Raw genomic sequence first — 27,422 nt, 5'->3', positions numbered from 1 at the left:
AAGTGCTCCTGAGAGCAGAACTGAACTCTGTGAATCAAGAGCGTCACAGCTTGATTTGCTGAACCTGCATCATGAGCAACTGTATGCTGGATAAAACAGCCCCATCTGACGTTCAAGCTCCCAGCTAAGCTTCCAGGTTGTGTTATTTAAATTGCTTCCACAGCCCTGATTGCAGGCAGCCTGTAACTCAGTATTCCCTACCTGCAAAGCTCAACCTTGAGGTAGCAAAAGGAGGGAATGAACAAATAATGCAAATAAGAGAAATACATCTCAGTTTTAAACACTCTTTCCAAGATCTAAATGTGAGAGCACCTGAACCCAGAAGCCACTCTATTGACATGGAGCCCTTGGTCCTGCAGCCCAAAGGCTGCAGTGACTCCTGTGCTTAATGATGCAGGAGATGCCTTTAAAATGCACTGGATCTGAATGATCAAAGTGCTACTGCACAGCAAAATGCCAGCATCTGACTGAATTAGGCAGCTGAAAGTCTGTGTCACAAATGACTCTTGAAGAACTGTGTTTCTTCATGGAGATGGAACTTAGCAGGATAAAATGTGACTCCCCAGGAAGGTTGGATTTGAGACTGAAAACAACCCTGAGCAGCAGGTACTGTGCCCACCTCCTCTCCTCAGACAGAGAAGGGAATAAACTGTCACAAACCAAAATGAAAACCACAGCACAGCAAGGGATATTTCAGTCTGATGAAAACAGAGCTGCTGCTTAATAATTCATGAATATTTTATTTGGGCTTTGGCTATGAGATCTTTACAAACAACCACAAGGAAATGCTGCTGGTTCAGAGGTAAAAAGGGGTTCAGTTTGAAGTCTAAACACTTAGAGTTGCATCAAGGGTCTTCTGTACACAGGCAATAGAGCCCAGACAAGGGGAAGAACAGGATGATTCCTCAGGGACTGAGGTGACAATTTTAGTTGGAATGGAAAGAATGGTGCTGCTCTTGAGAAGAGCTCCAGAGGAACAGCCATGGGTGCATTTAGCAGGTCAGAACAAACAGGTTCTTTCCAGACACCACACTGATGCAGGTGGGATGTTGTTTTAAAAATACCTCAAATCAGCTCCGTGCCAAAGTGTCAACAGCTTTACTTAAAATACAATAAATAGAATATAAAACCACTTAACATTTCTGGGCACCAGATTGATTTCTATGTATCACAGGATTAAAGCTCTATAAAGAGGATCACCATGTGTCAGGTGGGTTATGGCCAGGTAACAGATGACATCACCCTGTCTCTGGTTTCCCTCTCTCCAGTCTGCAGCAGGGTGTGAACACTGTGCCTGATGGCATTTTTCATTTGAAAATCCCTGTATGGGATTTCTCACAGCCACAGTCCTGCAAATGCTCCCAGGAAAATGCCAAGCACAGAGCTCAGCATCCATTCAGGAGGGCTGCCAGCACCACAGATCACTTTACAGGGTGCCCACAGGTCAGGGAACATCGTCCTGGCCTTCATGAGGAGGGACCAGGCAGAGCTGCTGGCTCTGCTGACACGTTTGGAGAGAAACTTCAGCTTGCTTTTTAGTCATGCCAGGATCCTCAGGGTGTGAGCTAAGCCCATTTGCTTCGTGTCATGCCAAGGACTCAGTGACATGAATGAGAACTCCAGTGCCATAAATATTTATCCTGGCATCTCTAAGGGAAGGGACAGGATGGTGACACTGGTACAGTCAGATCCATCTGTCCTAAAGGTTGTCAGGAAACAGGCAATGAGTTTCCATGGGCTGTCTGCAAACAGGGATGTGTCTTTTGTAGCCATGGTGAAATAAATTGAAACCAAAATACTCCTCACTAGAGAGGTGCTAATTCTGTGGGAGGTCAGGGTGGATCCACTCCAGTGAATTCCATGTCTCTGTTGCTGCCTCTAACAAATAGATGTGGTTTGGACAGCTGTCAACACCTAGTAACCCTCAGCTCCTGCAACAACCTAATCAGGGGGTGCAGCTTTTTTTAGACTGGGAGAACAGGTCACTGAGGAATCCACATAAATCATGCAGCCCAATTATCGCTGAAGGAAATGCCTGAATGAAGGAATGGATCTCAGCACAACCCAGTTAGCCCATTAAATGTTAATCACTTACTGCAGAGGCAGATGGGAACAGTCACTTATAAGCTGACTGCTAACCCAAATACATGGTGGCTGAGGGAGGGGTGGGAGTTTTGCCAGCCCTGAGCAAAGGAGAAAACTGCCAGGGGAACATAAACAGGTTTGGGGTTTTTTTGGCTGCAGTGCTGTCAAGACAAAATCTTGTTCCAGCAGTAGAGCATGACCAGCCTTTGTGCTCCTAAAGCCTCAAGCCCAGTCCCCTGGTGCTGCCAAACTGCTCCCTCCCCACACTGGGGGCTGTGTGTGCCATCTACATGGCCAGACCCCAGGTCCTTGGAGCTCCTGAGGCCTCTGGGCTGCAGCTGGGCAGGGGTGGCTGAGCTGTCTGCAGTGGCTGTGTCTCCTCATCAGTGCAGGGGTAATTTATGTCTGTGGAGCCAGGGCTCAGGCAGCCCAGATGTCTAAAGGAGGGCACTCTGAGTATCCATCACATTCTGTGGAATCAGAAGTCCTGTGCCACACAAAGAATGATGCTGAAAACTGAACTTTATTTTACAGTAGCAGAGTAAAGTTTACTCACTCTTCTGGGAACTCCACAGGCTTGGTCTTGATCCTGTTATGAAGACCCAGAATATATTCATCTATAAAAGGGCACTGTAAAACAAACAAGAAGTTTTCCAGTTGTCCAAGATCCTGGCATCACTCAGGCATTTGTCATTCATTTAACAACCTCTGCACTCCCTAGGTTTTACACAGAGATGGAAATAAATTAAACCTCCCCACACACAATAAATCAATTCATTCCTTATTAAAAAATAAATTCAGAAAAACAGCAGAGGCATCTTGGGCATACCTAAATGGACTGGAATGCCCTCCTTCATCCAGCCTGCCAGGTGAACTGCCTCTGTCACCTTCCCTGGCCACTTCTGACCCCAGAGCTGGATGCCTGGTGCCTGTGTGGTGGGACCTGCAGTGGTGTGTGCTTGGACAGAGGTTCAGGTGACATTTCTGCCCCCAGAGACTGCACACACCTGCTGTACTGCTCATCCTGGGACAGCACGGCTGGGACATGAGGGAAAAGCCATGACAGGACATGCAGTGTGCAGAAGGCAGCACTGAAGAGCTGTCTCTGCCAAACTGGACCCCCCATCAGTCCTAACTCAGCCTTAGCAGACAGAGATTTCTGTAATCAGGTTCCAGAAACGCTGCAGCAGTTTGGGATCAATCCTACCCCTCTATCCACGCTCTGGCTCATTTCTAAATGCAGGCAATGTGGATAAACCCCCCACAAACTGCTGCTGGTGCTGCTCTGGGTTTGTGGCACAAACAATGGCTCCACATTCAGGGCCCAATGCTGGAAATGATCCTTTCCACAGATCCCAGCATCAGCCCCTTCCGATCTGCAGGGGGATTTTTTAGCTTAGGTCTTTGCCTCTAATATCTGCCTTTATTTGGAAAGGAAAGAGCCAAAAGCCAGGCAGACAGTGCAGTGCAGGGCTCCAGCAGCTGAAAGGCAGCTTACCTTCCCATAAACAAAGCAGTACAGGGTGATTCCCATGGCCCACACATCCAGTGCCTGAAAAAGCAAGAAGAGAGAGTAAAGGAGAGGCAACACAGATGATCTGAGTATTTCCCCACCAGTTCAGAAAACACTGTTTGTATGGATTTAATATTTTCTATGTCATTTTGAAGTTGGGTTCCTAAGGGCAGCTCTTGCACAGCTGAGGAATGAGGGCTGTGCTGGGCCAAGCATTGCTGTGATCAGCAAGCAGCCCCTTCTTACAGGAAATTACACCATTCAGGGCTGAACCTCAAGAATTTTCCAGATAAAAAAAAAATCCCTATTAGACCCTACCCCTTCCAAGGAATCAAGATCTGACCTTGGTGCTCAGCAGCCCCCTGTGCCTCTTGATTGTTTTGGAAGGGAATCAAAGGCTTCCTCCTTTCCCTTTGGGCAGGGAAAGGGCTCTGGCATGTGTCTGCCCACTGCACAGTACAACCCATGTGAGCTGAGCCTGGACTGGAGAGAATCAGAGCTCCAGTTTTTTCTAAATGACAGCCCCAATTTGTGCCACAGTCAGGGTGCAGGTGTGGCACTGCCCTTTGTGCCGTGCCTGGGGGTCCCAGAGACTCCAGCTGTGAGCACAGACCCACCTTTCCACTGAAACTTTTGCCAGTCTGTGAGATGGCCTCTGGTGCCATGAAGGCTGGTGTCCCTGCAGTGCTGGAAAGCTGGGCATCATTCCCTTCAAACTGATTGCTGACACCAAAATCAGCGATTTTGACGTGGCCGTCGTCTCCTAAGAGCAGGTTGGAAGGTTTGATGTCCCGGTGGATGATCTTCTGGTAGTGCACTGAAAAACACCCAAAAAAGGGAGCATGGTCAGCCATGGCAGCCAAGACACCCAGGGGAAACCTTTCCAGGAGGTGAAAATAAAGGTGCAAGGCTCGGGCACCGTGTTCCCAGCTGCTGCTGGGGATGGAATATAATGGAGCAGAAGGGCCATTTCCTACAGCCATTCCTTTTTGGTACCTCACTGGGACACAATTCCCATAAATACACCTAGGAATTGGGCAAAGAAAAGACACAAACTCAGGGAAAGCTCAACCAGTGGGAATAACCCATCCTGCTGGAGAAGGGAAACACTCAAATCCTGCAGATATCCTTGGATCATCAAACCAGCCAATGGGTTGGGCCACCTGCTGCATTAAAGGTTTATGGGACCCAAATAAAGAGGTTCACTTTTAGTTTATTTCTTTTGGAACTGCAGTGCTGTGAAGCTCATCAAAAGGGGCAGAACCACAGGTAGAATGAAAAAGGTGGCAAGCAGCTGAGTGCCAAGTTCAGCCAACAGCTCAGAAATCAGTGGATTTGATCTTTTGATTCCATCAAAAGATGGAATAATGGATCTCCAAGCTGGGAGCAAGCACCAGCAGTGCCCAAAGAGGCACTCTTTATTTAGCCAAGCTTCTCATGGAGCCCACAAATAAACAACCTCAACTTGCTTTGCATCACCCCAAAGCTCCCAGCCATTCCCACCACTGCTGCTCCCAGAGCTGTGGCCAAGCCCTGCATGCCACGAGGCTCCAGGAAAGACTGCAGCTCTGTCTCAGCTCCATCAGGCCAACCGTGGGCACCAGCTGAGGGGCTTGCACATCAAACACGAAACAAACCCTTGCAAAGAGCTTGGAGGCTGAGATGCACTGAAAACAACAATAAAAAACACCCCTCTTGTGCAATATTGCAGTTGAAAGACATTTCCAGGCCAACAGAGCGAAGCAGGGAGCTGTAGGAAAGTGGCTGATTTCTCAGGAACTTGGAGAACTTGAAAAATTTAAAAACCCACCAACTTTCTGAACATGAAATGACCCCAAAAGCAGAACTGTAGAAAACCCAGGAGACTTTACTGAAGGAGGAGGAGGAAATTCTCTAATCCTGCCCTCCCCAGAGGACCAGGACCCCCTGGCCTCCATCCTCCCCTGGCTCCAACCACTGTTTTCACATTTCCTTCTTGCAAACAGAGCATGTTTGTTTTTACACCTCCCCATGAGCACTTTTCATATCTCCTAGGAAATACACATTGGGTGGAGGAAAATGCTGATCTAACCCTTTCCTGCTTTACAAACCTGACCAACACACTGCCACAAAAGCAGCCTGCCCTGTGGAGCATCCCTCTTTGTGCTTTAGGACCAAGAATGAACAAACTTCATTTAACTTTCTGCTCTCTTCAAACCAACTTTCCAGCAGACCATGCCTGGGGAGGGGAAATCACACTTGCAGATTTTTTTTTTTTTGCAAGTCCCTCTCCTCAGTTTAAAGCACTGTCCTTGGCACAGTAAAGAGCTGACCTGGAGATCCAGCAGGAAAAAACTTGCTGGAGAGCACCAGTGCTTACATCTTCTTCCAGATGTGCACCAACTGCATGGCCAGGCTGTAATGGGAGGCAGTTAATGCTGTAACAGCCTGCCTAGACAGGATAAACACCAAAACCCTGCAACAACAGTAATTAGGAGGAGACATCTGCTCAGCAGCAGAGCTGGTGGCAAGCTTACATTTCATTATGGTAATATAAGGAGAGGAAATAAGAGTGAGGGGGAAGAGAAGTTTTCTTTCAAGAGATGATGAGCTGCCTTTCAGGCAGGTGTCTGCTGTCATGCCTGATACCACAGGGCTAAGATTCCCAAAATCTCTAAAAAAACCCCAAAACAAGTATGGACCACATAAATACATCCCTGGAGCTTGTTCTGTGAAAATTAAGGTAAGCAAGTACTCCAGGCTTTTTATTGTTTCTTCCTTGTAGGCAAGTAAAAAACCACAAACAAAATAAACCACAAACCATTTTCTCTATCATATAACTGTATTTTGTAAAACATTCCCTACCTCTGCACCATCTAATGGAAGCTGAGGAACACTGTGAGCTGTTTTCCAGCTGCCACATGTTTCCTCAGTGCCCATTTCTGCTGGTCCCCAGCAGGTCTGGACACTGCTGACTGCTGGGCACAGAAACAAAGAACAAAGAGATTAGAAACACAGCCTTTGCAAAAATTAATGCCATCAAACAATGGCTCATTTGGCCAATGAATATTTGAGTTTCCAGGTGAGAACGCTGCTCAAATTCAAGCCCATATGAAAAAACTGCCCAAAAACTACCTAAAAACTTCCTGAAAATCTGGTTTTTTAGAGCTTTTTGTTTTGTTTTGTTTTGTTTCCTCAGTACAATGTGTTTGAACTGAGTTGGTAGTAGCAGCTAGCTGTGCTCCAGTAGATGGGACTGGAGAAAAGGGCAGATTCTGGGGAAGTTCTCTGCTGCTGGGCCAGCTGACTCCTAGCTGTTCCCTCCTATGTGGGTCTCCACAGTTCTCCCATGGCCTCCCTGCCTCTTAGCAAAGCTGAGCACACCACATCATTCCTTTCTGCTCAGTCCCTCAGCTGCCCACGGTGGGAGGAAACAGCTGTTTCACAAACACTCCTCATTCTAGATCCCACAGACTTCCCCCTTCACTCAGGGGCAAATGCCTGGGAACTGTCTGCCAACAAATCCACTAACAGGGAGTGAAGACCCAGAGGAAGCACAGATAGAAGGGGTAAAAAGAAATGTTGCTCCTTAGTCCTTTTGGAAAAGGTGCTTTTCACTGCATTCCTTTCTGGGAATCTTGGGGACCCAGCAGATTAACACAAACCTGCTGAAAGCTCATTTAAAAATTATACATATAAAACTTTGCAATGCACTGACACATCCTGCTATTTACTGAGGCCACTGCTGAATTCTGCTTGATTAAAACCAGAATCCCATTCCCATTCAAGGGCAAAAGCAATCCATATGGTGCTACTGCAGAGTCTGCTTAGTATTACTCTCACATTGCCCCTGTAGCAAAGAAATGATTTAACACCCTCCCAAGGAAACTGCTGCACCACCAGACAGAGCTCAAAACAGATCAAAACTCATCCTCAGTGCTCTGCTGAGGAAGGGCTGGAGGACAGGGCTGTCCAAGGGGAGCAGCCCCATCCCATGCTCAGCTCATGGCATCAGGGGGAGGATCCCAGATGTGATGCTGTCAGCTCTCTCCACTGTTCTGCTGCTCTCTTGCACTCATGAAGCCTCTGCCACTTGGCTAAGTTGCTTAAACCCAAGTTTTGCACCTCAGTGCTACCCAGAGCAGCTCAGCTTCCCTCTGTGCTCCATCCTCAGCTGAGCACAGGCTGTGCTGTGGGTACTGCCAGCAGGAAGCAACAGGGAACAGAGACAGGTAACCTTGTCTGTGCTGTCCTTCTGCTCCTGTCCTCCAGCCCACAGGAGCACAGCCTCATCACCAGCCACAGGGGATGTGCAGAGCTCCCTGCCATGGTCCAGGGCAGCGTGGGGAGGGAGGGCAGCAGGGCACAAGGGTTGTTGTGACAGAACAACCTGCACAGGCTGTGCCAGGGGCTGCTCCCAACCCCCAGCAGATACAGAACTGCATCAAACAACAAAAATCAAACTGTCTGATCTAAAGAGGCCCCAGCACATCTCTCTGATCTTCTCCATCAGCTAATTACTCTCACTCTTGTACAGAGTCCTCATTGATCACTATCAGCAACACTTGCAGCTCATGAAAGGGTTTTTTGTTTGGTTTCTATCAGCTAAGGAGAGCTTGTCTGCACGTGATAAAACACAAGCCAGCCTCTCTTCTCCTGGTGGTGTCATTTATAACACCCAGAAGCTTGCAGCTGTAGCTCTCACCCCAACAAGCTCTGTTTGAGGAGCTCCAAACTTGGACAGGCAAGAGGCAGGAGCAGAGAAGAGGCAGATCCCCATTTCCCACATGGGAGCAAGCAGCTTGCTGGGAATTACAGAGCATGCAGCAGCTCCACCACAGACTCATATCCCAGCTCTGCTGACCCACACCAACCTGAGGAACTCACCTCTGCCAAGAGCCAAACCAGATCAAACCATCTACACCACTGATGCTTTAGTGCACCCACCCTGGACTTACCCTGCACTAGATATTCTTCAGAAGACACTGTGTTGGCTCATTTACTTAAATTTTCTTTTAAGATAATGGAAATTATGCCCATATATTGATATGAGATATAAGCCTTATCTCAGAAAATCCAGCTTTGAAAAGCCAGAGCCTTTGTTGAGGCTCCAGGCTCAGCATGCAGGGCCCTGGGTCACTGCAGTTCTCCCTGCAGAGCTGCTGCTGAAGGGCAATTCCCCAATGCCTTTAGCTGCATGTCATTACCCTCTCTTCAACCCCACAGCTCAGAGAGACAAGCCTTCCTCTGCAGAGGGGACACCAAAACTGCCCCCCTCTTAGACACAGCCACAGGAGAACTGCAGACTTCACCAGAGATTGCTGGAAATAAGGTTTTTTCTTCCTCAGCCAGGCTGACAGAAACTGTTTTAGCTTCTCGTGACTCGAATACTGAGCTTGCAGCTCCAGAGCAGCAGGGACAGTCACTGTGCTTCATCTGGACTGTGAAAGTCAGCAGGGTTTTCCCCTGGGTCACGCTTGTGTGCGTGTTCTGCACTCCTGGTCACAGCCAGGCTCCTGCCCACACAGCCCTTTTGGCTGCTTATTCCTTATACTCAGCTCTTACTAAATGAAGATTCTCATGTCCCAATCCAAAAATCAAACTGGGATACCCACCTGGCATATCCCTCATGTCTTTTGCTGAAGCATGATGACTATTTCCTACCCAGCACACACATTTCTGCTCAGTATCTCTACGACAGCAAAGTTTGCCTCACTAGAAGGGAGACTGAAGTTGAAATAACCCCAGCCAAGCACTGCTAGAGGGGAGTTACAAGTGGAAAGGCTGGAAATTGCACATATCCCTAATTCACAGAGATGCTTAAGCACATGCTTTAGTTAAAGACACAAATAATCCAGCAGACTTTCCCATCCAAAGCACTTGAGCACACTCTGGAATTACCACTCCCAGACTGCCTCCCCAGTTCCTGAGGGGCTGTGCAGGGCCAGCAGTACTGGGCAGGTCCTGAAAGTGGGAGCAAAATCACTTTCCTTTGAAGGGCCCATTTCACCAGGAGCCCAATTACAGTTTGTATGTGCTCAAACAACTCCTGACACAGCCCACACCACAGAGCCCAGGCCTAAGGCAGGGCCTATAAAACAGAACATTAATATCACCATGCCTAAACTCCAAATAAAATCCCAGCACTGCAGGGCCCAGAGGAAGGGAGACTCGACCACGGGCAGATCTCCCTGACTCTCAGACCTTCAACCCATTTCTTCACTGCTTGGTGAACAAGGCTGGGACTGTGCTTGGATCAAAGTGCACTATTAGACACACTAAACCCAGCCAAAAGCAGGGGACAGCACTGTGCCATTGCCTGGCTCTCTCCAGGGCTCTGTCCCTGCCTCCCACCCAGCTCTCATCACCTGCACTGCTGCCTCTCTCCAAACTTCCCCCACAGCCAGACCTCCTGCAGAAGGCCTCCACCCCAGGCAAACTCCATGAAAAAATCAGTGAGAGAAGTCCCCCAAAGACACACAGTGATCACAGACCACATGCTGCCATCACCAGTGATTTTAAAGGTGATTTGAAACGTCTCCCAGCACCTTGGCTTCTGCAGCCCCTTCCTGCTCACCATTAATACCTTTCAGGCTCCAACAGGAATCCAGTTTACAACTTCTAACCTGATGAAATCCAACCAACAATGATGCATTTGCTGCTGTGAGCTTCAAGCAGCTGCATGGTTATTGAGCCTCCCAAATTACACAACAATTATGGATGCTTACATTAAAATTACCTTGCAATCTCTGGATTGCCTGGCAACACTTTTCCTTCAGCATGCACAAATGGTGCACTTTTCCTCTTAATTATATAATAATTGCCATGCATTTACCCAGCAGTTCAGAGAGAACACCATTTTTAACTTTCATTTGCTAATAAAATAAGTGGTTACTCAATGGTCCAAAATAAAGCATCCTATTGTTCCTGTTGCTGAGAGTGCTTGGGCATTCTATAATTTATTGTTGAATTTCACTCCCTCTGCTTAAGACTACCCACACTTTGCTGGGCTTTTTTTTTTTTTTTTCCAATTTATGAAACTCAAAGTTTCCTCTGAGCAGGAACTGTTCCTGCAGCAGCATCCAGCACAGCAGAGCTTGGATCTCCCAGCTGAGGCACACAGGCTCTGCTGCAATCTGAATGCTAATGGGAATATAAAAAGCTGCAACTTCATCCTTCAAGCTCTACTCAAAGACAGTCTTGAGATTCCTATTCATATATTAATTTCTACCAATTTTCTGGGGTGACCTGACTAATTTTGCAGCACCTGGAAGCTTCTGGACTATCAGACTTGCTTTTATTCCCTGCTGGTTTTAGACAAAAAATGAGGTGGTGCTGCATTTCAATGTGGAGAGGGACTGAGACCCTGCAAACCATGTTCCTCTGTCTCAGCAAGGCCCATCATGCTCAGAGACTTGTTCTCTCTCAGTGGTTGAAGCCAAGTGAGTAAATCCTTCTGGTTTAAACTGGCTACCTGATTATTTTGTTTGCTACCCATTAGTTATTGTGTTTTTAGAGACAAAAAAGATTCATTTCCTGTCCAGCACTTCCCTGATATGTAGGATTTTATAAGCCTCTGCCACAGCACTCCTTTCCAGGATAATTTTCCAGTCTTAAGAGCTTTGGTCCTATCTCTGTACCTAAGATATTCCAGGACCATCACAGGTTCATGCCAGCAGGACATGTCAATGACAGTGGGGCCAGAAAAATCCCTGCTAGATTCACAGGCCTATGGTGGCCTCCCTGTACTCTGCAGAACAGGCACTCAGCAGTGAATCTGGCCCCAGCCACAGAGGGACAAGATGTCACCAAAGGAGGTGACAATAATCAAACAAAGAGGAACTCTGCTCTGGAGTCTGGGCAGAGCCTGGGAACTTGATCCACCACTTCCCTGGGAGGGCACAGAGTGACAGGGAGTCACCCAGATGGATTCTGCAAAGGGGGTGGGCAAGAACAGACATCCTCCCTGTGCTGCTCACCAGTTCTGCCACAGCCAGTGCTTGCCCTGCTAAGCTAGAGACAGGGATTTGTTCCAGCTGAAGCTGACTGAATCCATGACACTGCAAACACCCTTTTTCTGGTTCTGCTACTGCCTTCAAAGACAGCCTCCAAAAATAAATAAATGGAAGAAAAAAGAGAAGAATAAATAAGAAGAATAAAAAAGAAATAGATGGAAGAAAAAACTATTTGCCTAATGTCCTTTCTAAGGGTTCTGTGACACTTCCTGGGTAAACCCAAGCTGAGTGGGGCCACCTCCAACAGCAACCCCATCCCAGGCAATCCAAGGGGCCCTCCCTGGCTCATCCAACAGCTCCCCCAGTGTCAAGATGAGCAGGGAGCTGAGGCACACCCTCTGCCAGCTCTGGGGTACTCACAGTACTCGATGCCCAGGACGATGTCTCGGAAGTAGAGCCGAGCCTGCTCCTCGCTGAAGGGCTGCTCACTCGGCACCTCCATCACAGGCCTGTTGGGAAGAGGGACAGCAGCTCAGTGCTTTGTGCAAGGGCAGTAATACCCTTTGCTGGAGGAGTTTGTTCTCCACGTCCCAGCACTGAGGACCAGGCTCCCAAAAGGCTCTGGGTGCTGTGGCACAGCAGGGAGGTGTGTGCATTCTGGATGTGGTGATGCTTTGGTTACTGAGCTTGGCTAGTGATGGGTGGCTTTGCATAGCCCCTGAGCCAGCATGAGCCACAGAGCCCTCATCATCACCAGGATTAACTGCTGATGTCTGCACAAAATGAGTCAAACACTACTCACTGACAGTCCTAATGGGAGAAGAACAAAGCTGGAGCTGGCCTTTGGCTTCCTGCTAAAGCTGCTCATGGCTGTGAGCACCAGCATTCCCATGAGATCCCAGTCAGCAGTGGGGACAGTGCCTGTTGCTGTGCTGCATGTCCTGCCTGCTGGGGCTCAGTCCTGATGCAATATCATTGTGCAGCTGGTCTGCACTGAGGCAGAATCCAGACATGAACCACTGGCTCAGAGGTTAGATGGGAATATTTTCAGTGTATTGTGCTAAACTGCTTCAAAAACCTATTCAGCTGCTCAGGGTTCAGCCACCACCAGAGCTCAGACATTCAGCCTTGAACAGCCAAGGTTACCTGGTCAGCTTCTCCTCTCCTTTTCTTTGAATGCTGCCACTGCTGAGGGATGCACAGTCTCCTCTAAAAGCCCCTCTTCTGCCTGTGCCTGCTGAAAGCTGAGGGCAAAGAGGCTGTAAGAGCTAGTCAGAGTCTCCTGCTCCCCCATGGATGAATGGCTGGAGATAAAGACTTCACTGCACTGAGGGCTAATCCTGCCTGTGCTCAGCAGCTTGGCTTTGCATTTGGGCACACATCCACTGACTGGAGCTGGATTTGAGTGAGTGCTCCTGGGACACCATCCTGGCAAGCCAAACCCTGGCAGAGAACAGCCCATTGCCAAAACCAGGCTCTGTGGCTCTTCCCACAGCAAACCCTTTCTGCAGCATTTCCCTCTTCTCCCTTGCTGCTCATTTGATTGATGACCTTCATCTCCCATTTGCATTTTTCTGCCACTGCCTTCCCTCCCTCTTTTATGCACATTTTCCTGTTGCTGAAACCAGGGAGAAATAATGTGAGAGCAGGGCTGGCAGAGCCACTAATGGAGTCTAATTGCCTCCTGCCAGAGGCAGCCAGGCTGCACTTGGATGAGCCACAGGTTCCCCAGCCCCAGCTATTTACAGCAGCTCCCTCTCCTACAGGACAGGCTTCAGCCTGATCACCAGGGAGACTGGAGAGCCTCTTGCCAGCAGCTTCTTCATGGGGCCAGAGAGAAAAATAACCCCTCTGGGAATCTCCTCCATCCTGGGCACAGAAATCATTGCCTCACTGGGACTGCACAACTGCAGAATCAGTGCAGGTGCAGCAAAGAGCAGCAAGGAAGCTCTTACCACCTTATCCCTTTTTCTACTATGCAAAAGAAATGTGCCAACACAACACCTCCCATGAGAGGTTAGTGCTGAGGGCAAAATAAGGCAGCGGGTGGTAAGTAAATCTTGATGCAACCACACACCCCTTTGTGTCAGAGGAAGCCACAACGTAGCTGGAACCCAGCAGAATATTCCTATTCAAACCTTTTCTTCCAGGAACCTGATGAGGAGTTTTCATAGAATTTGTTTTCCAGATCAGAGTCTGGCACCAGGACATGTCCTCCCAGCCCATTTCTATTCACCACATCATTCCAGGCTGTAGAAGTACAAAGGCAACTACAGCTGGGTTTTGCCTCCCCTGCAGACAGGGTTTGCCCCACTGGACATATCAAACCTCCATTTCACATGGGAACCTGATGATGAACACCAAAATTTTCAACAGGAGGGATCCCAGGAGGGCTACTTACCCTTTCCTCATGAGGTCAAACACTGTAAGAAAAGGAAATAAACCATGAATGAATGCGAAGAGCAGCCTGGGCTTATTTGTTATTCATCACCTACAAAAACACATCCATTCCCATACCTGCAAAATCAATTTATCTCCACTCATTTCTCTTCCCTCACCCGTGACAAGGACACCAGAGGATGCAAAATGAAAATATTCATCTCTTCAGCACAGACAAATATCCCCTCTCCTGCCAGCTCTGTACAGGGAGACAGCGGGTGCTAATTTATCAACCGCGGTGCCGCCGCTCTGGGTGTCAGCCCTCGTTGATTTGAGCCCCGTTGTATCTCCAAGGGAGGGTGTTTGGTGTGATATTCCTACTAAATTGCTGATAGCAAAGGAGATGCTGTAAGAACATGCTGCTCCATTTCTGCTGTGTCAATCAGCAGCACAGCTACAGCTTTGTCGGAGCCAAACATTCGCTGGCGGGAGCGACTGAAGAGGATTTGCTGGTGTGAGTTGAGGATTGCAGAGCACATGAGTTTGTGTGTCTGATTAGGAGGTTGGGGAAAAGTGTTTTTCTGATCCTGCTCTGCCCTGCTCTGCAAACAGGAGATGGATCTGCTTTTATCTAGAGTAGGAGAGCTCTTTCCCCATGAATTATATAGGGATTTCTTGCACCTCTCAAAAAATCTGAGCAGATCCCCTCCCCAAACCAGTGTGGGATCCTCTGAAGGAGCAAACACAACGGGGCAGCCTGAATTGGCTCATGTTGCCCTCCAGGCTGAAGAAGCTGCAGCTTGTGGAAGCATTTCACTATTCAACCGCTCTCTACTTTTGCAGGTTGCTCAGTGCCTGTTGACATCCCATCCCATCCCATCCCATCCCATCCCATCCCATCCCATCCCATCCCATCCCATCCCATCCCATCCCATCCCATCCCTCACAGCAGTGCCTGATCCCAGCAGTCACAGGCAAGGAGCAAACACCACCTCCACTAGATCTGCTTTGCAGAGGCAGGAGCTTGATGTGCCTGAACTTCACGGGATCCCAGGAAGATGAAAGGGGTGGTGGAACATGGACAGCAGGGACATGGCCAATGCTCCTCACTTAGGGACCAGCACAACCTCCAATAAGATCAGGAGAATCCCCACCTGTCCTGCTGCTGTTGCTGCTATTTCTCCACGGGTAGAGCTTGGTTTAGGTTTGGGTTTTTTTCCCCTCTGCAGCTTTCTACCTCATCTCTCCCCTTTCCTCCAATCCCCAGGAGTTCAGGCCTTCAAACAACAGCCTCAATCACCCTCCCCACCATGAGTGCCATCACTTTGAGATGCTGCCAGATGCCACTGGGCCTTCAGCCCAAAGGGAAAAGTGGCCTTTCAAAGGCAAATTGCTTCATTTGCTAGGCAGAGTCCTCCTTCAGGGTAGCTTCAAAAGAGTCCCATAATTATTTAATGAGGAGCAGTCTTTGAACCTGCTTCATCAGGAACCAGTTTGGGGAAGCAGAGATGGAAAAGGGTCAGTCATCCCCTCCTCTGGCCTATCTCAGAGGGCACCTCAGGGCCTCCCAGGCCTGTTCCTCAATGTTTCACCCAAATGGGGATTAGGAGTCACAGGGAGCACCCCCAGACAAGACTGGAGTGACTCTGGAGTCACTGCCACTATCCACAGCCTACAGAAGTTCCATAGCAGGAGGACAAGGAAACCACCCTGCAGCCTTCTCTCCCCTCCTGGCTCTGGAATCAGCTCTACAGAGGGAAGGGCAGAGCAGCTCTCAGGTCTTTTTAGTGTCCCCAGGGCAAAGAGATGTTCACAGCTGTACTGACACAAGGTTGCCTTACCCTACTGCACGGGGCCTTTCCATCCCAGCTGCATTTACAGGCGTTTTAACTTGGCAGAAAAAAAATAAGTCTGCTGAAGTTGGCACAAGTTTCCTCCCGTATTGACCCCGAGTCCTGGTACGTGTCACTTGCATCACTAGGCCTAAGCCCAGATGGTTCTGTTAGCTTATGAGACTCACATACCCATGTACAAGTTGTCCTCTGCAGGATCATCAAGGACCTGAGAGATCACAAAGAAGTAAGGGGAAAAAGGGAAAAAAAAGTGAAAAACAGCAGGAAAAAAAGGTTTTTTTTTTTTAAGCAAGTAACACTCCCAGTATACTGTGCTGAGCTGCAGAACACTGAGAGCAATTTAGAAATATTTACAGAGTCCTGCAGAGAGTGGGGTTCTGGAGGACAGATTTTCCTGTCTCCAGAAAAATCTGGGCTTCTGCCTATATTTGGGAAAACAGCCTACCAATAAAGGCACTGCTTGTCCTAAACTGACCTCAATCAATAATGAAAATGGCACTGAAACCTTGCACTTGTGCACCTTTCCAGGCTTGTCTGCACACAAGTTCCAGTGATCAAAGCTCACTGCTATTTCTACTAGCACAGTGAGCTGCCTTCTCCTGGGCACCAGCCCAGAGCGCAGGGTGAGCGTGCAGCTTGTCCTCCACACTCAGTAAGACTTTGCTTGGAATCACCAGCCTCAATTTCTGAACATCTATTTTAAACCAATTCTGGCTGAAGTAGGAGCAGCTGAAGAAAAATCCTCTTGTTGCAATACAAACCAGACTTTTTCCAGCATAGCTTAAGGTGGAGAAGCAGCTCACCTCTATCAGCTTAACGATATTGATGTGGTCCAGCTTCTTCAGGATGGCTATTTCCTGATAGACTCTGTCCAGGGGTGCCATGGGTTTGGGCTGGTCTCCAGAGGATGCTTTTGACCCTCTGGGAGGAGGCCGACCTGCAAGTGTGACAGCACAGTGAGGAATTCCTCATTTGGCAGCAGCACCTGCACACAGGATGAGCAGCCACTGGCCCCTCTGCACACACCCCCAGCTATTCTGGAAGATCTCATCACCTTGTTCTCATCCCAAAGCTTTGCAGTCTCCCACCTGGAACTCAGATCTCCAAGTCCCATTCAGACCAGCTGCTCCCAGCTTCCCAGATGGGTCTGGGGCATCCCAGGTGCTATCCCAGGGGTAGAAGAGACTGAAAGGAGGGGGAATAGCCTGCATAACTTCCAGTGCTTAATTAGGCTTCATAAATGGTGAACATGGAAGAGTTACCACTTCAAAGAGACTCACAAAAATCAGAGCCAGGAATCTCATTACTGAGTTTGCTGAATTTCCCTGTGGCTGTACCTGCCCCCTCACCACCCACTGCACTTTAACCAGCTCCCAACTACATGGGCAGCTTTCACAGGAGGCCACGTTCTGCAGTCCTTGCAGACAATGTTTCTACAGAGAGATTTGGCTGAGGACAACAGGCAGACCTCTAAATGTGAGACACTCACGTGGAAATCCATACTGCTTCAAGAGCTTCTTTTTGGAGAGGACTTTCATAGCCTGGAGGGAGAAGAAAAAGCAGTGTTAAAACTGAACAAGAGCCAAAGAGCTGATTGCTGTGACCTGGGAGTATGCTGGGCATCAGGGCTGCTCCTCAGCCTAGAGAAGGCTCCTGGTTAGTGGTGGCCACAACAGACAGACACTGACCCAGGGTTTTTTGAAAGCACTGCTAACCATTTGTTCCATTCATTTTTTTCCCCATGAAAAAAATTTTGATTTGTTTTCAAATGGACAAAGAAAAAGGAGCCCAGTTTCTGCATTTGGGGCAGAAGCCTGAGGGAAGAGGTGGGTTCCTCTGGCTGACCCACTGTTTTGGAAGATGTTATGGCCATGCTCCATGTCAGAGCCACTTCAAGGCTGCTTCATCTTATGTTTTGTGTTGTCAAGGGGTATTAGAAGGAAACTGAACCCAGGCAGCTGAGGTGTGGGAAGGAGTCAGGGTAATTCTTCCTGCCATCCAGCTGGCATTAGCACAGTGGCAAAAGGCAATCTGAATTTAATCAACAGTCTTTGTGCCTCCATCTGCTCTGTGCATTAATAACCTTTTGGAGGGCCACTCAAACACCCCAAGTGGCCCAGCAGATGAATATTTAATGCAGCTCATGGTACAATTTGCTTAAGAAAACAACCTGTGCTTCCAGGAGCTGGGATGGTCACTCACTCTTTCCCCTAGTCCAAGCAGTTACTCCTATTAATAAAGCATCCAATATATAATTCACACTGGAGTGATCCCTACAAAATCTAACTAACCAAGGGGTCCTGCAGGACTAATTTTGCATTAGTACCACAGAGGCAGGGTCTCCTGTTTTTAACACATATACCAGGAACACCAAAGCCATTCCAGTGAGCTCCTTCCCAAGTTGCTGTTCCTGGCAACGATGGCACCACGTGCCCAAGCATCTCCACTCCCATCAGTGCTCCCACTGCAGCCAGGTTCGTGGCTTGCTGAAAGGATTGTTATTTTTGGTACTGATCCAGTGAAATCCTCTGGATTTGCACCCGTGTAATTGAGAAGAGACACTGTGCAATGTTTCAATCCCGCCTGACAGCTCCAAACCAACTGTTAGAAATGATGGTGTTGAGAGACAGACTCAGAAGTGCTTATCTTTGACTTAGCACAGCTCTGTGTCCAATACAGGCAGCCAAATGACTCATGGTCTGCTGAAAGAGGATCCAAGATGTGCACAACCACCTCCAAATACGGCCAGGACCAAGCCTGGAGGACTTCCAAGGTTTCCCACTTTTATCTCTCCATAATGAAAATGTATGAGAAAAATCAAAGGAATTGGTACATCCATTTCTCTTTCAACCATTGCCAACCCAGAAGGAGAATGCTCCTCTTGCTCCAATCCCATCTTGAGTCCTTGCTCCCTTCTGGCAAGGAGCTTCAAAAAGAAGGACAAAATAGAAGATGCGATTTGCTGCGGAAAGCTCCCAAGTTTGGGAGCCTGGGGGCCTCAGCCTGAGGAACTGAAGCATCACCACCAGCCCTGCCCACATCAGGACAGTCCTTCCCAGGAGAAGCTGCAGGGAGCAGGAAGGCACAGAAAAGAGCAATAGCTAAGACAAGGGAAGATCTCAGGGACAGAAATGGAGGGAACAGGAGCTACTGCTGTCACCCAAACTGCTTGAAGGGCAAGGGGGGTTACTGCATCATAGGTGAGCTGACTGCAAACCACCACTGCTGCTGGGAAGGAAGCACCAGGATATGCTTATACCAGTTTTGAAGCACCAGTATCTGCTACTGCACAGGCAGGGCTGGGTCAGAAGAGAGGACCAGTCCCACTGCACTGACAAACTCAAACAGGGACCAAAAGCAAAGTTCATCATGCAACAGGCCAGAACCACTTAATTATCACAAGAGCAGAGAGGAGGGCACGTGGCTGTGAAGCCTCACTTTAATTACAGTCAGCTGGCAGGACCAGGCTTCCTCCTGAATTGTGGCTGCTGCAATGGGAGCATCTCAGGGATGCTTCAGCAAACCTCTCCTTCCGGGCTCACATGCACTACAGAGCCAAAGACATTTGTACTCACAGGCAGAGCTAATTACCCAGATAATGCCTTTCTGATAAAGAACCAGCTCAGAGCCAAGCTGAGGGATTTTCCCTTTGCACAGGCAAGTGTTGCTTCAGTGTTCTCAGGAAAAGAGGGAGCCTGGAGATTTCCTCCACACATCCTCTTCCCAACGATTCCCATGTGGACACGGGTCTTGACATTTCCCTTTGAGAATCAGCAGGAACAGTGTGCTTTTCTCTGATGTATGTTTATTATCTATGTTTACTGCTCTCTCTCCCTATCAGCCTTACAGCTGGAAGCCACAGGGAAGCTGCCTAAGGGAAAGGAGATCCCAGGCTCATGGAGAGGAGGAATGCCTGTGACACAGCAGCTCTCACAACAGAGAGATCACAAGCTGCGGGAAATGACAACAGCAAAATGGCCATTAGTTTTGGGAGGGAAGGGTGACAAAATGATTGAGCCAAGTGAACTTATCACCTGTCCTTGGTGATGCTCTCACAGTGCTTAGAAAGTGATTTGCTAAGGCAGAGACTTGTACTGCAAGGGCAGAAGCCCATGCACAGTCCCTACCTACAGCTCCCAGGGGAGTGGGATGCTGCTCAAAGGTCCCTATTAACCACCTAAATCCTCTGCCAGTGCATGTGGGAATGCTGAACAGACCAGAGAGCGTTTCCAGCTCCTCCTCACCTGTCCTGCCTAACAACATCCCTCAGTCAAAGCAGCTGAGAGGAAAGCTCTGCTAGGAAAGAGGAGTGTTATAAACTGACAGAAAATCCTAAATCAGACAGGCTTAGTTGCCATGGCCTTAAAATCCTGCTCCTGTGTTTGTCACCTTTTTTCCCATCAGCAGAATTCCATCATCAGGCTGTGCCCCATCCAGGCTGTGCCAGCAGAGCAGGGATGCTGTCCTGGAGCTCGCCTGTCTCCAGCTGCTTCCCGAGGATCCTGCTGTTACCCCGGGTGACCCAGCCCCTGACAAGCCCTCAGCTGAACAGCACGAGGTGTTAGAGACAGCCAGAGATCCCTTCCCTGCTCCCCTCCGCTGGGGAGTGCAGCTGGCAGCGGTTCAGCAGCTGTTATGTGAGCAAGAGGATGAGAAACACGGGAGCTGTGCCTTCCCTTTCCGCCCGGATGGCAACCAAAGAGGATTCTCCAGGGGCTGGAAAGTTCAAGGCTTGCTGCTGGCCACCTTCTCAGCAGCCCTTTGTCCAGCCACTCCTCTCATAAACTTGGAAGGAATTTCTCCCCATCACTGAGACTTGGTAGGAACCAGCCCTCCGTGCAAAGATTGTTAGGTACAAACAGAGGCAGAGAGCACAATCACACAAATCTCGTTTCTTAGGAAACAAGATTAAAACAGGAGGATGAAAAAAAGAAAAATCCACTGACAACCTAAATGCTATTGCTTTATTCCAGCAGTAGCATAACAAATGCCCATCATAACCACTTTTCTTTGCAAGCTGATTTAGAGATTGAAAATAGGAGGAAGATATGGCCTGAGGCATCAAAGAATCAAATTCCATCAGCACAATGATTCCAATCTAGATCTCTGCTTGGACACATTTTCCTTTGATTTTTATTTGCTGCTATTTCACAGAACTTGGCCTTTGGTTTTTCCCCATGTCATCGTCAAAGCATCTCCTTCAAACTGAGACACCAAAACCTTTCCAGTGTAAAGGGTTCCTTGGCAGAGCCCCACAGGAGCTGCTGTAACAGCTTTGTGTGCCCCAAGAGCAGCAGAGTCCTCCAGCTCTGCATTCCAGTGGGGTCTCCTCCTTGGAGGGAGCACTGGGTCACTTATCTGGTGCAGAAATTCCAGTTTCCATGGTCTGACACATTCCCTGAATCCACTGATGTGAGCCAGGACACTTCACAGCCCTCCCAGGCACTGCGGGTGCTCACAGCAACCAAGGGCAAAGCTCTTAGAAGCACTCCCTCATCTTTAATGGAAGGTAAAAAACCCACAAAGTAAACACAACACATCTACATTTTTTCCCAAATGTGGTGATTGAATTTGTTTCTTGAGATTTTTTCCTAATTCTAGGCCAGAGCCAAAACTCATTAAAGAAGAAGCAATCTTTCCTTTTGCTTTGACAGGAGCTGTATTCAGTCCTTGCTCTCTATAAACTCTGCTTTTGCCTTGCAAAGGGTCCCACACCTCTGCAAGAATCAGAAGCCACACTCTGAATTATACCCCCAAATAATAATTTTTTTTTCTTATTTCTTTACAATTTCGGTCCTAGTTATTGCAGCACACTAGCTTAAAGACAATAAAGAAAGCAGCAACAATTACTTCTTACTGCTTTTCACCACTGAGAGAAAAAAACACCATCCAGAGCTAAATCTGGGGGAAAACAAACACTCAGAAAAGACCCTTCCCAATTATTAGAATCACAATTGCTCCTATTAACTGCTGGTAAGAGACATTAGGTACCCCTGTGGATTGGGGTGCACTTCTGAGGAACAGCCTGGGATGGGAAGGATGAGCAGGGCAGGATGGAAGAAGAGCTCGAGGGTCAGGCACACCAGGCAGGAGCAGAGCTAAACAACCACTAGCCAGGGCAATCAGCACTCTGAAGCTTCTCTGGAGCTTTGAAAAGCCTGCCAAGAGAGGAGCAAGGACATGGGACACAGAGTTCAGAGATGACTGCCTTTCACAGCAGCCTGCCCCCTCCTCTCCCCACAGACACCCAGCACAGCCACACACAGCAGGCACTTCCCTGGGCCCATCTCTCCATACCAGGATTGCCAGGATCTCAGCTGGGACCCAGCTCAACCCCAGAAGCAGGATGGGGTGAAGCAAAGAGCACATCCCTGCAGTGTGGGGGTCTTTGTGCCCTGCCTGCCTTCAGGTGAGGCTCAAGCAGCCCCCAGGCACAGTGTCCCTCCTGGGATGCAGCTTAGATTCTTCTAATCTTGCTTAGATTAGAAACCAGGATTAAGTGGGGATTAACTAACACACACAGGAGGCTAACCTGCACACAGGCTTTCACTTTTGGTTTGGATTTGACCAGCTAAATCTACATCCACAGGGTTAATCTGCACCCAAAACAGGGACAGGACTGCAGTGGGCAATGCTATCCTGACCCCAGCTCTCCCCTACTGAGCTCTAACAGATGCCCTGCCCACCACTGGGCAGCTCAGTGGGATTTCCTGAACAAAAGTGCCAAAATGTAAGGATTACAATTTTCAAATGAAGAGTGTTTTCAGCTGGAAATAAACGTGATTTATGGATGTGATGTGTTTCCACTCTGTGCTACTGGTGCTGGTGGGACAGATGGATCAGAGAAGCCAGAGCTGGCACCTCTGCAGAACAAACCATCCTGCTGCAGGGCATGGCAGGGAGGATTTGGAGGGCAGCAGAGAAAAGGAGCCATTGGAAAAAGCTCTGGTGCTGCTGTGAATCAGCTTGGAAAGGACAGGAGATGGAAAGAATTGTGGCTGCTTTCCTTGGCCAGCTCCAGGGCACCTTGTCCAGATTTTTGTCTCATCTCTTCCATCCTTCATTTCAAGCCATTCCTGCCACAGTTTCATGCCTGCTGGAAGCACAGAAAGGCTAAGGAATACCCACAGGCACACAATTCCCACCTGACCCTTTCAACCTGGTGTGTCTCTTGTAATAAAGAGTCAGGGAGGAAAAACTATCTGGGGAGCAGTGGGGAATGAGCATGGCTTTTGTTCCACAGCACATTCTTATCCCCTTTGTCCCAAAGCCAGCAGGGACAAGCAGCAGCACACAGGACTGCCTGGGTGCTCTGATGGGTCCATTTTCATGCATTTTTCACATGCAGGAGCAGCAGCTCTGGCAGGGCTGTGTTGGGTTGAGGTTTAACAGCACTGCAACCACACAGCTCTGCTCAGCAGATTCTTGCCCTGGGATCCATCAAAAACTGCTGGAAGCTCTTCCCAGAAGCCTCCAGGCAGAGCCACACATAGCAAGGAAGCTTTCCTTCCTTCCAGCTCCTGCTCTCAGACTGAAGAAAACAAGCCACAGGGCAAGCCCAGGGACATGAGCACATCTGCAGGCAGATTTTGCAGGAATTCCAGTTGGGATGGCTGGGATTTAGCTGCCTCTGAAAGGGGAGGCACAGAGCAGGAGCCTTCAGCATAAGCAGCCTTTTGGAATAGGAAACTCTCCAACTCGGGCTTCCTTAAACCCCAAGATTTGCCTTCTGTCTTGCACCCTACACCTCCTGCCCTGACAGTGAGCCTTGTTCAGTGTCCCCCAGACATCCCCCAAGGGGGTAAGATGCAGGGAGCCTGGCACTGCCCAGCCACACCACAGTGTACAGCATTTTTCTGAGAAACGCCCCCATTTCCTTACAAAACACGCCTGCTCCTTCCAGGCCAGGCTTCCAATGCACAGCAGGTGCTGAAAACCACCACCCACATGCCTCTAATTTCAGGTGACCTGCTTCATAGCTAGAAAATGCCAAGGCAAATCAGCAGCATGCTTCTGCAGCCTGCCTGTGCCTTACGTAAGGCGCCCACCCCGTCCCCTCCCGAGCCCAGCGGGAGCTTCAGCTCCTTGCAAGCCACCCAAATCAGAAATGCTCATGCTGAAAGCAGCCAGGTAGAGAGGACCCAGCTCTCAGGGGAGGAACAGCAGCAGCAAAGAGGAGCAGAGACACACTTACATAATACTTGTCATCATTCTCGTTGTAGGCCAGTTTCACGACGCCGTAGGAACCCTAAAAATAAACAGGAATTGCACAGTCAGTTCAGCAGCTTCACCTCATCTTCTCACTGCTTGAGGCTGGGAAAAAAACAGCTCCCAGGGCCCCAGACCATGCTGACCCCTGAGCAGTCTGCAGGTGATGTGACCCTGAAAGGTTGTGTTTTGGGAGCTCTGTTGGAGCCAAGGGGTCCTGGAGGATTATTGATGTCTGGAGGAGTTGAGTATTAGCCCATCACCTCCTGCCCTGAGCCAAAGCCACCATGTCTGTCTGAACTCAGACAGGGGTGGGGAACTGAGAGAAAAATTTTCAAGCAGTTTTTTTTTGGCGCAAATTTGGAAATTCTGCACAAATACCTTTCCTGTTCCACCAACCTGCCCAGGCAGATGCAGACCTGGGCTGCTGCTGTATCCACAGCTCCAGAGACAGCCTGAAGCCAAGCCAGAGCCTTCAAAATATTTCTCCTGACTTCAATGAGAGTTGAAATAAGGTTCTGGTCTCAGAGGAGACTAAAAAGCCAGCTGGCTGACCCAGAAGCACAGCAGACCCTCTACCAACCTCACAGTACCCATCTGCTTGCTGTGACCCACAGAGATGGAGGCAGGGACAAATCCACCTGAGAGCAGGTTTCACACTCTCCTTAAATCTTAACAAAGTCTGAAGTGGGTCTGAAGCTGTGTGTGATTTGGGATGGCATCTGCTGTGCCAGCAGTGGTACCTCCGTTCTTACTCCCTGCCTGCCAGCAGCCAAATGCACAGCCCACAGCACAGATGGTGGGGGTGCCATCCCACAGCCTGAGGCCTCTTCTTTTGGAGGCATTTGGGCTAATTAAACTTCTGGTGAAGGTCTCTGCAGCTCAGGATGCAGCCTCTTCTGGCTGCAATGCTCCAGCTGCAGAGGCAGACACAGCTTCCAGACAGCACCACTGCTTGTGGACCCATCTGCAACGGTGGCACGTGGCCAAATGTGCAGGTGTGTGAGCTGCTCACCAGCCCAGACCTCTGAATAACTTCAGAGGAATCTTTTTTGAATCATTCTGCAGCTTTTACACATGCACTAGAATTAAACAAGCACTTCACGTGACGTAAAAATTTTAACTAGTCCTGATGGGGACCAAACCTCTGCCCTGATCATCTTTTTGGGTTTTTTATTCTTTGTTCTGTTGTATTAATGTATCAAAGGCCCTTAGTGTTACATTTGGCAAACAAACACCTTGAAAAGGAGCCAGCTTAATCACCTTCTCAGGGAGGAAAAATAAATTTAGATTTCAAAGGAAGTAACTCCACTGTGACCTTGAACAAAACTTGCTCTAACTAATAAGGGAAAAAAAACCCCCAAAACAATCAAAAAATCCCCCCCAAACCAAACACAACTTGCAAGGAGTCTTGGCCAGTGGGGTCCCCTGGGCTGGCACAGCCTTTCCACCCCTACTCACATGTGTGACACAGGCTGGTGGGACCAAGATGAGCCCCAGTACATACCTTCCCTATTTCACTCTGCAGCTTGTACTGGTTTAATTGCACACAGTCCTGCAGATCAAAAGGAGAACATAATTAGAGTATTGGTAAAAGAAATGACTGAGTTTGAATCAGGTTCAAGTAGCAGCAGAGTGCTAAATAATTAAAGACTTAATCTTACTTAAACTGGTGTATGTTACACTATAAGCACTGCTATTTTTTTATTTTTTTTGACAACCCAAGACAAAACAATTATGGGCTAAATTCTGATTCCAATTGTGCTGGAGTAAAACCACCCCAATTCCCCCACATTGCCCCAGGTTCAGCCCAGGGGGCCTGCCAGCAGTCCCTGGCTTGTTTACATTAACCTTCTATACCTGACTGTGCTCAGAACCATTCAGATAATTCCTGGTGGGAAGCACCATCACCTCAGCTTCTGCTGTGCTTCCAGCACTTGAGCTGAACACAGCAGAAATCAGATTACAGGTGCTTTCTACATTTTTTCCCCCTTGCTGAAAAGACCATAATTCACTGCTGAAGTGACTCCTGCCACGTGTTGCTGCAGACTGGAAGGGTTGTTATTCTGTATTTTGGTTCTCCTGCAGGAAGTGGGATAATTGTCCTATTCCTTTATCAGAGAAAAACACCTATCTCTGGGCCAAGTGTTTCTTTAAGATAACATTGTACAGTTCTCCTGATTTCATCATGCCAATGCATTTGCAACTGCTGATAAATACAAACAGAGCAAGAACCTTAATGAGATCCTTTAATGAAAAGCTGTCACCAAATTAGACTGAGCCAGTTCAAGTGTGCAATAATTGTTTCACCTTAAAAAACAAGATGCCCTCTGTGTTAACATGTCCAAGGTATTAGTCAAGAGAGGAAGGGGAGGGGGGGAATCATTGCCACAGAAAACAAAAATTGGTCAAAAATCATAAAGCACAGGGCAGTCCAGGCCCTTTCACAGATCCAAGACCTGCTGTTGTAGATGGGACAAACTCTGTCAGTCACACAGGGACAAGATGCCCATGTACAAACATCTTCAGAGAGTCCTTCCCTGATACATACAAACACCAGGGCATCATCTGGGCAGCAAAGCTTTTAGCAGCCTCAGGAAAATCCTCTTGCCTTGCTGCCAGCACTGAGCAGGAGCTGGGAATGTCACATCAGCAGAGGCAAAGTGGGCCTCAACTCTGGGGCCTGTGCCTCAGCTCTGCAGCTTTCTGTACCCTCAATAGCTTCAGTTTAATCATTTCTGTGCCACAGCTAAAGCCATTCCCTTGTCAGGGCAAGGCATTGATAGGCAGCAAGGCAGCAGAAATCCCATCAGACACTCCCTCCAGGGAAGGCAGCACTGAGAGAACCTTCCAGGCCATAGGCCATGCATAATTTAAGAAAGGAGTGGAACAAACAGGGAACTTTTTAAATTGCAGATCAATTTTTTGATAGAGAAATGACGGATGAGGTTAATTAAGAACACAGTAATGCTGTTGGGAGAGCAGAACACGTTACTTCTCTTGCAGAGTTAAAACTGCAGACCCAGACTTGTCAGCAGTGGCTGCCAACTCTTTGTCCAAGGGCAGTTGGCTAATTGGTGTCTCTGGGAATAGTCTTTGTGCTAGACAGCAAGCCCCAGCCCTGCTGCAGCCCTGCCAGCCCAGGAGCTACCACCTGCCTAAATGACAAATCCAAAAGCCCTGCTCAGAAGGCAGGGGTCTGTGGAACAGGTCCCAGTGACAGGACAGCCCCAATTCACTGCCTGCTGCTGTCACTTGATAAATCCTCCCTCAGGCTCAGCTTCAGCTCTTGGTCCTCTTGATCCCTGAACAGAAGTTTTCCTTCCTGTGAACAAATATTAAACCAGCATTAAAAAGCTCGGCAGTGTCTCTCTAAGAGGACACAATGTTCTTCCATAATTCATCAGTGAAAGCAGAGCATCCAGCTCTGTCGTATGCCCATACTCTGCC

General features: G+C 48.6%; 1 protein-coding gene across 23 annotated transcripts in view; it reads right to left on the bottom strand.

Moving 5' to 3' along the window:
* Positions 1-27,422, bottom strand: part of CAMKK1 (calcium/calmodulin dependent protein kinase kinase 1) — a 75,761-nt gene that overhangs the window by 11,166 nt on the left and 37,173 nt on the right. For all 23 annotated transcript variants that reach the window (XM_086859007.1, XM_086859028.1, XM_086859021.1 and 20 more), the window contains 10 exons: positions 25,480-25,527; positions 23,959-24,012; positions 17,254-17,305; positions 16,568-16,701; positions 15,936-15,972; positions 13,934-13,955; positions 11,953-12,041; positions 4,216-4,415; positions 3,584-3,637; positions 2,642-2,715 (listed from right to left, as the gene is read on the bottom strand). In XM_086859007.1, the coding sequence (XP_086715133.1) occupies positions 2,642-2,715; positions 3,584-3,637; positions 4,216-4,415; positions 11,953-12,041; positions 13,934-13,955; positions 15,936-15,972; positions 16,568-16,701; positions 17,254-17,305; positions 23,959-24,012; positions 25,480-25,527 (764 nt within the window). The remainder of the gene's footprint in view (positions 1-2,641; positions 2,716-3,583; positions 3,638-4,215; positions 4,416-11,952; positions 12,042-13,933; positions 13,956-15,935; positions 15,973-16,567; positions 16,702-17,253; positions 17,306-23,958; positions 24,013-25,479; positions 25,528-27,422) is intronic.

The sequence above is a fragment of the Cyanistes caeruleus genome, chromosome 21 (genome assembly GCF_971803275.1).
Source record: "Cyanistes caeruleus chromosome 21, bCyaCae1.hap1.1, whole genome shotgun sequence".
Lineage (NCBI taxonomy): Eukaryota > Metazoa > Chordata > Aves > Passeriformes > Paridae > Cyanistes > Cyanistes caeruleus.
The sequence above is the reverse complement of the archived record's forward strand: the minus strand, read 5'-3'. Positions and strand labels throughout refer to the sequence as shown.